Source organism: Symsagittifera roscoffensis, chromosome 9 (genome assembly GCF_963678635.1).
Source record: "Symsagittifera roscoffensis chromosome 9, txSymRosc1.1, whole genome shotgun sequence".
Classification (NCBI taxonomy): domain Eukaryota; kingdom Metazoa; phylum Xenacoelomorpha; order Acoela; family Convolutidae; genus Symsagittifera; species Symsagittifera roscoffensis.
In genome coordinates this window covers 3345185-3357449 of record NC_087070.1, presented here as the reverse complement: position 1 = coordinate 3357449, position 12265 = coordinate 3345185, and the positions used below count along the sequence as shown (strand labels likewise).

General features: G+C 38.0%; 1 protein-coding gene across 1 annotated transcript in view; it reads left to right on the top strand.

Moving 5' to 3' along the window:
* Nucleotides 1-12265, top strand: part of LOC134854451 (uncharacterized) — a 277410-nt gene that overhangs the window by 234935 nt on the left and 30210 nt on the right. Inside the window, exons 54-56 of the mRNA XM_063870705.1 lie at nt 3236-3822; nt 5982-6145; nt 8161-8358. Coding sequence (XP_063726775.1) covers nt 3236-3822; nt 5982-6145; nt 8161-8358 — 949 coding nt within the window. The remainder of the gene's footprint in view (nt 1-3235; nt 3823-5981; nt 6146-8160; nt 8359-12265) is intronic.

Sequence of the window (12265 nt, the reverse complement as noted above, 5' to 3'; positions counted from 1 at the left end):
TAATTTTTATAGTGTTCAACGGCCCAGACAACTCCTTCCTAACAGTTCGAGTTCGTTTGTGGAATATTTTGACTCATGCGGATTTAAAAACCGTGAAGCAAAAGAAATAGTTTTCCAATCACTCCCGTGGAGTTGTTCAAGGGAAGCCCCCAACCCATTGTGAGAAGCGTCCGTTTTTACTCTAGTATTACGTTTTACGTCGAAATGGGTATTTTTCGTGAGGTTGATGATTTCTTGTTTGATTTTTTCAAATGCTTTTGTATAGTCTGAACTCCTCTGGAAGATCGATTTATTTTTAGCAGAGGTCGTAGTGGGCTTCCTAAGTAAGCTAAGTTCGGAACGAATTTAATGTACTAATTTATAGATCCAAAAAATGATCTCAATTCTTTCAGATTTTTTGGAATAGGTAAGTTCTTTATTGCTTTCGTTTTGTCAAATAAAGAGGAGATTCCTGAGTTTGAGATTTTAAATACCAACCATTCTATTGAAAGAACTTACACTTAAAATTTTTAACACAATATTTTTGTGGTCTAAGAAAATTCCTTTGGATGCAATTAACATATCATCTAAGTAGCACTTGGTAAAAAAATATACAACCTAACGTTGAGTCCATTTCTCTTTGAAATTGGTCGGGCATATCGCCTAAACCGTAAAAGCCAGTTAAAATATGATAGATGCCAGTAATATTGCCGCCCACTATACTAAAATTACATTGATTGCTGGTAAACTTGTCTAACGCGAGTTGACTGTTTGCATTTTTTAAACCTAATTTTGTAAACCACACTTCTCCACCGGAACCATTTGCTATTTGTGCCGTCATATTGTCTACCAATTCGTAAATATTTGGCATCTGGTATTTAATCTTGTATATCTGTTTGTTAATACACTATGAATCCGTATCCAACTTGATCGATTTGTCTTTTTTGCAGGTAATGACGATTGGGCTAATAAAACGATCTTCGTGGCAATTTTCTAATTTCTTAATGCGTTCTTCGTCTTTTAGTCTGTTAAGTTCAGTTTTGACTGAATCCAGTAAATGTAGGGTAACTCGTCTTACTTTTAGTTGGATGGGTTTTAAGGGTTCATGCAAATGGGTAATTTTCATCTGATTTTTTATTTTTCCAATCCGAAGGAATAAATTTTTAAATGTTTTAGAGATAATTGTGATTTCCTTTTCTTAATCTGTTGGTGAGATAAAATTTATGGACTTAAACGACTGGTTTCTCTGGAAGTGTGGGAAATACTTCTGTGAAACTTCTATCCCCACTTTGGGTAGATTGTCGTTTCCGAGGATGTTCCTCTCATGTCCCTCAGAAAAAAAAGAAGTGACAGATGTCTTGTGACCAACCGTTTGAGAAGATCGGAAGTATCACCTTTCCAGAAATATTTTTGGCGTTGTCTTTAAATCCGCAGTATAAAATTTCGGTTGCCTTGTCCACCGGATAGATTTTTAAGTAAGGGTCTCGAAGCTTCAATTCATGTAAGACGTTTTTCTTGAGAAAACTAATCGGGCTAGCTGAGTCCACTTGTATTTTTAAGATTACTTGGTTTTCTTTTCCGAGGCCAATATTCAGCAGTTTTTTAAGTTCTTTTCCATCGTCGTCGAAAATTGTAGTGACGTTTAATACAGAGTAATCGTCGTTTTCACTTTGTCCAGATTCCGACCATGCGTTTATGACGCCATAACATTCTCTATTTACCTGGTTTATATTTACATCCGGGTGATCCGGCGGAGTAAAATCTGTATTATCTACAATTTGAGTATTTACAATGTTTACATTTTTGCGAAGAGATTTACACAATTTGGTAAAATGGCTTCTGTGTTTACAGGATGTACAAGTAGTATCTTTCGCAGGGCAAACAGCTAAGTGTCTTTTCGAAAAGGTTCCGCCACATTTCATACAGGTGTTACTTCTTTCTATATTCAGAGTTGGTTCTCTTTTAACAGTAAAATAGCTGTGCGGTTTATGTACAGCTGATCCGTTGGATTTAAAATTATTTGTGAGTTTCAGGTGGTTTGAAATTCCTTCTTCGTCAACGACTGCTACATTAAGTGCTTCTCGTGGAGGTAGAGTTTCGGTTAAGAGTTTTCGTTGGATGTCGTAATTTTTCATGTTGTTTATGAAGATATCCCTGATCCATTCCTCTTATCCAGCGGCTATGTCACACTTTTTGGCCATTTCGGCTAAGGCTCCCCAAAATTGTTCGCGTGACTCTCTGTCCCGTTGTTTTCGATTTAACAATTTGTGCCGTTCGAATGTGACATTTATCTTCCTGACGAAAGCGGTTGCTAGGTATTCTTAAAACTCTTTAAATGAAGTTTGTAGGATTTTTACCTTCGTGAGTTTTTCTCCGAAGATTCTTTTTCCTTCGTTTTCTAGAGCTAGGTACAAGGTTGATTGTAATTTTTTATCGGCTTCCTCTTTTCTCATTCCATCAAATTTTTTGGTTTCTGTTTTAATGGATGCCGTTTCCTCCTCATCGTAACGTCTTTGTTCTTGTATGTTTCTGTCGATTCTCGAATTTCTTTGATTTTGTCCGTCGGATTTTCCAAAGTTGGAGGTTGTGGATGATGTCTTTCCGAAGGATATAATAGGTTTTCAATATCTATGTTTTCTTTAGCGATAATAGCTAAATGAAAAAGATCGCTCCAGTCTTCCCAGGGAATCGCTTGATCTACAGTATAAAACTGCCAAAATGGAGGTATTCCTCTCACGTTAGATTCTTTATTTGACTGCGCAATGATAAAATAATACTTTGTTGGTAAATCTACTTTATACAATTAAAAAGAAGAAAAGAATAAAAGTGAATTAGTCGAAAGTTAAAACATTAAAAAGTGAAGAGAGCATTCTCTCCGCCGGAGAGAATGGCAAAGTGAAGATCATAAGTAATTGACCTGTTAGCAGATTACGTAATAGTTGCAGTAGGATCACACCAAACTTCGCAGTGAGAATCACATCAAAGTTGATAAAAAATTTTTCTTTCGATGTCAAAAGCTAAAAAAAATTTTGAGAAGAAAATCAATCCGTTTTTCAGTTTTTGGAGTTCAATGAATTTTTTATAGCTGTTTGATATGGGATCCAGTGAGCAATTTAACGATCAAACAAGTGTGATAGGATGAACTTTTTTGAAAAAAGAAGTTGAAAAATGGTTGTAATATTCATTTTCCGTGTGATTTTTGCTTAACGATAAAAGAAAATTTTTTGTTGGTACAAAATTCTTTGCTTCGTTTCAGGCCGAACCTTACAGTACGACTAAGATTCAACTCGAGTTCGTTCGAAACAGCATCCACACTTATACTATCTCGGTGGACGGGGGACCCGAGGTACCGACGAATGCCCAGCCAACCATGACCATCAGATCCCTGTCACCAGGAACTCAATACAGCTTCGAACTCTTCGCCACCCGTGCGACCCTGAAAAGTGCCGCTAGTACTTCGATTTCGGCGTGTACCTACCAACTTGCACCGATTGACTTCGAATACACATTGGTGGACGGAGTCACGGCAACGTTGACCTGGTCGAATGCGGCGGACGTCGGCAGGATTGACAGCTATGTCGTCGACTCCCTCGGTACCTCTCCAATTCCAGTGGCGAGTGCTGCGACGCTGGAACTGAACGTGTCGCTAACCGAACTGGCTACCGACGAGTACTCCATCTACTCGATTCAAAACTGCCCTAGTTCCGGGGATCTGAATTCGGACAAAGTGTATCTGGAAGTCCAAGCTGGCATCGATACTTTCAACATGTCAATGGATGGGAGACGCTCCTACAAGACCTCGGAGTTCAGTGTCGACAAAGGAAATGCGCTGACTAAATACACGTATGTTTATCTGTACATTAAAATAAAGAAGCTTGTGCGTGGATGTGTTTTTGTGTATGCGTGTGGGTGTGTGTGTTTGTGTGTGTTTGTCTCTGATCGAACTCCACCTACGATATTAATCGGACGATCGTGAAATTTTACATGTATGTGGATACATGAATTCGAGAAGTACTATAAGCTTATTTTTAAATCGCGATTTTTCTTTCGGGAAAAGGCAAAAAATTGAGTAGAAAAAGGGAGATCCGTGACTTCTACGTTTTTTTGCATTAGATGTTTAAAAATTAGCAAGTGCAGGTTTTTGACAATTTGATTCTTTTTCTTCAATTAAGGCCCCCTATAATATAAGTTTACTGAAAGTTTCTGAAACCCATGTTTAACAAATTAAACTGTTTGTCTTGCTTAGTTGAAAATTAGCCGCAGTGCACCACGACATATTTCTTTTTTTTTATATCACGTTCAAATCAACGTCCCCACTTTGAACTATTTTGAGATATCCATTTTTAGCTGACGGACCCTAAAAGTTTTCTAAAGGAGTCTTCGGCGCCAATATATACAAGTTTTAAGAGGAGAGCGGGCGCCGAAAAAACGCGTTTTTTTTAGTAAAAATTTTTCCAAAAAGTGCCTAAAAACGCCTTTTTTGCCCTTTTTTCAAAAATTTTGTCAAAATAGGGGGTCTTTTTAAGGCTTTGAGAGAGCTCGGAAAATCAATTTGGTCGACCTAAAGAAATAAAAGTCGACTAACTTTTGGAAATTTTTTGAAAATCACTCCCCCCCCCCCCTCGAGAAAATCCTAGATCCGTTAAACGGATGGCTAACTCCACTATCGAACAGCAAAAGTGTAAAGGTCACATAAATTTCTATTTAGAAAAAAATTCAAATTTTCAAAAAACCGGCGGAATAAAAATTTTACTTATTGCCCAGTTTTCTCAAGTTGGATTAACTTTAATAAAAAATTGTTGAACATAAATTGTTCTTCAAACTCAAAGAGCTTTGATATATCTGTTTCTTTAAGTTTGCGGTCATCAAGCGTTATCAAACTGGAATATAGACTTTTTTCGGGTTAACAACTTTTTTTAACAGAATCACAATCACTTGAATCAAAAGGTATCTTCAAATTTCTAAGTGTGTTTAACAGAACCACTTAAAACAATAGGAATCTTCAAATTTCTAAGTTTCTCCGCCAAACCCTGTCTGTAGCTAACGAAAACGCCTGGGATGCCAAAAGTCTTGGGTTCGAAACTGACTTAACCTGTTTTTGTTCTTTCAAACGGAAAATAGTTGCCATAGTCGGCTTAGTTGCCATTTTGTAGAATTTTTATCACATTATAGTTGCTTCTAGTTTACCTCTGCTGTCAGTAATTTTACTAAATTTGACTTCGTATATATATATCATTTTTTCATTTGTTTAAAAATTTTATTTTGTCCAATTGATTTCGGCCTAACTATTATCGGCTTTTTGGCCTAATTTCGAGTCGTTTCAGCGGAAAAGTTTTTTTGATTCTCCTGTCTGGATTACGCAAAATGATAAAATTCTTAATAGAAATATAGTTTAAGTGACTTGATAACTTCAAAATCTTTTTTGATTTTTTCGGCTTCTTCATTTTCCTTTTTTTGGGGCATAAAAGTTTTCGGCCTATGTTTTTCGGCTTAATATCCTCTTATTGGTTATTTTGACGGGCATATAAACTATTTTGAAGGTGAGGTGGACTTATTAGTTTTTCAGAAGTCTGAACTCGTGTTGATTTTTTTTTCGGCTTAAAGGGTTTCTGACAATGTATTTTTGGCTTTATTACCGGTGGGTGCATTTTCTTCCGATGCTTATTACACTTTATATTGTCTTGTCGTGTAGTTGTTATAAACTAACCTTGTTCATTGTAATAGATCAAGTTTTTTGACCTTTCGATTTTGTTTTCGTTTTGTATCGCAAGTGGTGCGAAGCTCAGCTTCGCCTCTGTGTTGAAAGTCGAAATTTACAAAAAAAAAACAAGTCAGTACATTTTTTCTGTTTACTTGCGATCTTTGACTCTTTTCCAACTGTCTGTTCGCTATGTTTAAAGAACATATATTTTTACATTAGTTCATATCACAACTTCAAAATGAAAACATTTTATTATTTTTAAAATAAAATTATCTGTAAATATCTTTTTGGCGTTTTTTAGGATCACGAGCAACAATTTCGGCTTTGTGGCTAATCGCACGTTCGACTCTATGCCCTACGTGTTCGACTTCGGCAGTTGTGCGGCTGAAGACTGTCTGCAGATCCAGGCATTCGTGGGCCAGTGGAATGGGAACTCGTTGAATGGACCCATCTGCGACTGTGCTAGTAAGTAGACAGCTCATTAGCTAGCCAGTCAGGCCCGGGGTCATATTTTTTCAGCCGAAAATACTTTTTCACTCGAATTTAATTGCGACGAGAACCGGCGCTCATTGTTTTAGGAAAATTATTATGTACTAACTGTTAAAAATTGAGCTGGACAAAAATACGGACCTTTTTTTTATTCTCATATAAGCATCAACTTTACAAAGGATTTCAAAAAAAGTGAGTAAGAAGAACAAAGATGATTTCCTTGTCCTTATAAGTCCGCACAACCAATTTTGGTAGCTATCGAACATTGTGAATAGAAATTTGACCTATTGGAGTTCGCAGGGGGAGGTGCGGAGGAGCCAAAAACACCCTTTAATTATGTTTTGTCAAAAAAAAATCAAGTAAACATTTTCGGAGTAATGACGAACAAAATAAATTTTCGTTTAGGTTGCGCGGTCTTGACAAAAAAAAATTTAAAACTTTTTATGTTTTTATATAATTTTACATGCTTCAATTGTGATTTTGAGAACTTGTTCACGCTCTAAATTTGATGTTCTGCTGTTTGATTTCTTTTTGAGTTCAATTCAAGCTCACTTTAAAATAGAAATTAGGGCAATTAACGCTCGCCTATTACGAAAGCTAATGGCACAAAATCACCGAAATTGATTTGAAGTCTCAAAAGTGTTTTAGAGGTTTTAGAAGTCATGGTGGACCAAAAAATCTGCCCAGAAAGTGCCCAAAAACAAGCGCTTTGACCTATTTTTCAAAATTTTCCTGCGGTGCAAAATTTTTGGTCAAAATAGGGTCTTTATAGTGTTCCGGGAGTGTTCGGAAACTTATTTTGGATGACCTTAAACTTATTTTGGTTGACCCCCCCCCCCCCCCCTCCCACTCGAGAACAACCTATATTCCCCCTGTGTCAAAGCAAATGAAGACTCGTTTTTCACAGCGTCGTTTGTGGTATTTTTATATATTTTTTATTGATCTTAGCTTTTTTCGGGGGGATAGATTTTCAAATATTTGAATCTGTTGTTGGACTGACCAAACTGCATGCTTTTGATTATTGCTTTGAAGTTTTTTCTAAAATTTTTTGTTCACGCTGAAAACTAGCACCCAACGCGCCCTTCGAAAGGTTTTGGTCGGCTGAATATTGATGCTGTCAATATGCAACCAAAAAGAAGGAAAAAAACTAACCCTGTTAAACATAAATTAATTGAACGCTTAAGTATACAAGAGTTTTGGTAATCTTTAACTATCCCCCTATCGTACCTAGTAACGAATATCCCACTATAAAGAAATAATTCAACGCATATTAAAATTTTTTACCCTGTAGAGAGTCTCACCCCCGCTCCCCCTTGTGCAAATAGGTAAAGAGATCCGAGCTTTGGTGATGTTTTTAAGAAAGGGGAATCGTTGTCACGTTTGTTTACAGGGGCGGACCTAGGATTTTCTCGAGCAGGGGGATGGCGAATTTTAAAAAGTCCTTGTTTGGGCCAAAATTTCTGCGCCACAGGCAAAATTTGAAGAAAAAAAAACAGGCCAAAAAAGGCGTTTTTAGGCACTTTTTGAAAATGTTGACCAAAAAATTGCGCTTTTTCGGCGCGCGCTCCCCCCTCAAAACTAATATATTTTGGCGCCCAAGGCGCCTGCTTTAGAAAATTTTTAGGGTCCGTCACCAAAAATGGATATTTCAAAATAATACTAAGGGGGGACTTTTGGGGTCGGCAGGGAGTCGAATCCCTGAGGAGGATGCGTCCGCCCCCCTCCCTAAATCTGCCCCTGATCAATATATAATAATAATGTGCTTCCTGTCTTGTCGAGGATAGTCCATTTGTTTTATCTTCCCACATTCCAGACTGTTATTTTGTTAAGCTGAAGCTCTTTTTTGCGACTCAAGGCCATTTTTTGCGTCTAGACCTTTCAGGCGGTACCACTTTAGCAGCGGAAATTGGTCAGGCTGTTAATTTGACTTAAGGTTTGAATATTTGAATTTGAGTTAAACGAAGATGCTTGAGATTGTTTGGTTTTCTTAGAGCCCTGTCCAGTGAGTGACTTGAACTTCACATTGATCCACCCAGTGGCAGTTCTCATGCAGTTCGACAACAGTGTCAATCCGTCAGGAGTGACATACGAATTCAGACACAACTTCGACATGACATGGCAAAACATAGGCTCTACGTCACAGTTCAACATCACAGACCTCCCCCCCTCATCTGTGGTCACTTTAGAGGGTTTAGTAGCAATCAGTTTTCTGCTCATGCCAATAGAAAAATTATGATTTCAGTTTGAATTCAATTCTGGTATTTGACATACAAAACTCAAATAGTGCGTGAACATAACCAAACTCCTTAGCCTTAATCAAGACGCTCATAAACCTACTGGCTTGTATAACGAGTAGTCAAATAAAGTAGTCAAATTAAGTACCCAGCTAAGAGGTAAATGATCAGAAAAATATCCATTAAAACTTTGTTATCTTTGAAATTAATAAAGAATTAAGATGTACCACTGGTAGCTATTATATCTAACTAAATTAAAAGAGAATAAAAGTATTGGTTGAATTAAAACCGACTGTAGTCTAAAAAGAGCAACTAGTGAGTCGAAGTCCACTGGACTTCGTAGAGTTAACATTGACTGGTACGTAATTAGATAATAGAGGTCAAGGTTATAACATACTAAAAATACTGAATCACAACCTTCCCCAGTGCACAAAAATTAATATCTGCCCGCTCAACGATGTAGCCAATATCACACATATACTCCATCTCCCCTCGCTCCACCAGGGCCAAAGAAGAAACAAAACGTAACCGCATTTAGCACCAATGGATTTTTACAGAGAGTAAAAATTACAATGGAGTTAATTATATGGTAATATATACAGGCTACTTACAGGTTTACACAGATATCAACACTGAATGTACAAAATGATATGAACAATTGGGGTTATGTAGCATTTGTACAATTAAAGCAAACTAACTAACTCACTAACTAGGTAAATAATAAAACAAAAAAAAAGTTCTGGGTATCCAATGGATAAAAGCTAAGTCAAATACGTAACATGTCGTGTTACCACAGTTTAAAAGTTTTCAGAGTTTGAGACCGTAGAGTTGTATCTAGTATGGAAATTATCTGCCTCTATTCTTACATCGGTATCGATGCCCGAGGATATGTCGCTATCGATGTCATCCTGAGTATTACTGGTCCCTTCTACCAATGGTGGCGATACCCATGCGGTCCTTGTCGCCTGAGAGGAAGGTGTTGAGAACTCGTCTTGAGTGGTTTCAGCAACCAAAATCGTATGACGTGGGATCTCGTCAATGGGTGTAAGATAATCCGAGGGAGACGTCGTACAGAATGAAGGAATTTGTTTCGGGCTCTTTGCACCGGAAAACGTAATAAGTGGTTCGTCATCGGAGTCTACTGCACTAATGGTCTCCGTACCGAGTGTCACTTGGTCGATGAACCGTCTTTCGCCAAAGAATTTCGGGGGTCCTGGGTTTCTTCTTACACGATGTTTTGAAGATATCGGGGTTTTTGGTGTCTCCACTGTCTTCTCCGGGGAGCTATCCACTCGAATTGGGTCGTCGCTTGTGCCCGTTGGTATATTGAATGTTGTCTCAGTGTTTGTCTGGCTTTGTATGGTACTCCTTGGTTGATCTAAATCACTATGTAGGTTAACAGTTGGTGTATTATATACCATTTCCGATTCCGTACCCAAGTAGTCGTCAATGACTTTATCCCAAAGGTCTAACGTTAACGACGAATCTAGATTATTATAGTCGAATTTTGAACCTTTCGAGTTCGTGAAGAATGATCTCCTCTTTTTGCTTGAATTTCCACCCGTTGGTGTGGAGTTCATCGATGGGCCTCCTATATTTGAGTCTCGTCTCTTGCAAGGGGAGTTTCTTTTTCGCTTGCCTGCTAAATCATTACTATTAATTAGCGGTTTCGGTCTTGCCGTGAAGGTCTTAGGAGCTGCCGGTTGGGTTTTGTTAAAAGCTAAGTCCGATTTTCTTATCACATGTCCGTTATCTAATGTGACCGTATGTTTCATGTCTGACAAAGGTTTACTCCCTAAAGGTTTAAAATAAGGTTCTCCTTCCCTCCTGTTAACTGTTTTCCTAAACCAGTTACCTCCATGGCTGAAGGGATTCGACAGTGGGGCTCGCTGAAGGTTTCTATCTACTTTGTTAGCGGGGTCGCTCTCATAGCCTCTTTCCTCAATTGTTCTGTCTTCCAGGTAGCCATCTTCAAACGCGTCATCAGCCCCCCAGTCTTGTGCTCTGTCCTTCGATATGATTGATTTCCCCTTATCTAAACTAAATGCGTGAGAGACCAAAGATTTCCAGAACGTATTGGGAGATCTATTAAAATGTTTTGAGAACGGAGAGCATCCAATGGATGATTGTTTCGTCGAGCGTATGTTCCAAATAATTTTATCAATAGCCGTATTTAAGGATGGTTTTGGATCGTTGAACGACATTGCCAGAAGCTTAGCTTTGACCGTGTAAATGAGTCTTTCTACTACTCCATTGGATCTATGATCGCCAACCGTACATAGAATTAGATTAATGTTGTTCTTCTCACAGAAGTTTCTAAAATCAAACGAAGTAAAACATGACCCATGGTCGGCTCTAATGGACTTTGGAAATCCGTGAAGATGGCAGTAATCTGTCATGAAGGTTAAAATTGAAGAAGTAGAAGTGTTGTTTACTACCTTCGCCGACGGGAACTTTGAAAAGCGGTCAATGCATAACAAGAGGTATTTTGCGTTACCCCAGCTCTTGTCCAATGGGCCGGCAAAGTCTAAATCTACTTCTTCATTTGGTTCGGCCAGGTTCGGTAATTTCTCAGTCTTGTTCGTCCCTAGTAAAACTTTTAGGTTCTTACCGGCCATTATGCACTGAGGGCAATTCTTTCCATGATGGTATATCTCTCTGTATAGATGTGGCCACCAATTGTTTTCTGCCAAGGCTTTCATCCCAAACTGCCCTGGATGAGTCTCGTGAAGGAGTGACAGGAAAGGTGATCGTAATGCAGCCGGCACTATCAGTTTAATATCGTTGAATAACAGCCCTTGTTTCACATGTATATCCCTCTGGAAGTTCTTTAAGTAGGCTCCGAATTTATCCAATGGTTTGCCTTCGTGTACCGCCTTCTTTACTTCTTTGAGGATTTTGTCTTCGTCCGTCATGAGTTTAATCAGCTTATTCGAACAATGGTCTGATAGTGATAACGGGTTGCCTGGCAATCTGAGATCTCCCTTGTATTTGGCCAACAATTTTTTGTGTATGTCTGACATTGTGTCGTTATTAAAGTTCAAGAAGATTCCTTTCTTTTCTGCCCTGAGGGAAATTTTTAACAAGTTGACTGATGTAATAAATTCTTGTAATTGTTTTTCTTGATCTGAATTTAATGACTGATTGAATAATAATACTGATTGGGCAAGAAAAAATAAGAAAGTTTTGTCTGATAGGTAAAAGTAATTGAAATCAAATTTTGATAAGTTTAAAGGATCACAACCGCTTGTGCAAGACTCTGAACGCGAGTGATTGGAATTACAAATTCTGATAGTGTCGTTTACGTAATTCAGAATAATCGAGAAGAACGACCGTTGGATGCTTTGTGATAAATCTTTCTTTCCACCCATTGGATTATTGCAATCCAAGTTACTAATCGTATTTACATCCAATGGATAATACACTTCGTTCTTTTTACAACTATTCTTTTTACACTCGTTATTTACAGAGAGGTTTTCTTTAATCTTTTGTACTGTCGCCACTACAAATTCGCTATCGTAGTGTGATGTAGGGAGTGCTTTACCTGAAGGTAGTCTCGACAGTAAATCTGTAAATCCCATTTCTTTTCTCGGAATGTGCTTGATCTTAAAATTAAATGGTAACAGTCGATTTACCCAACGGGTTAATCTGCTCTGCATAGTTTTGTTGCTCTGGTTTGCATTTAATGCTGATAATAATGCCTTATGGTCCGTCACAATTTCAAATTCGGCACCGTACAAGTAATTTTTAAAATGTTCTGTAGCCCAGACTACTCCCAACAACTCAAGTTCATTTGTAGAATATTTACTTTCGTGGTTGTTCAAAAATCGGGAGGCGAATGCTATTGTTACCCAATTTTCTC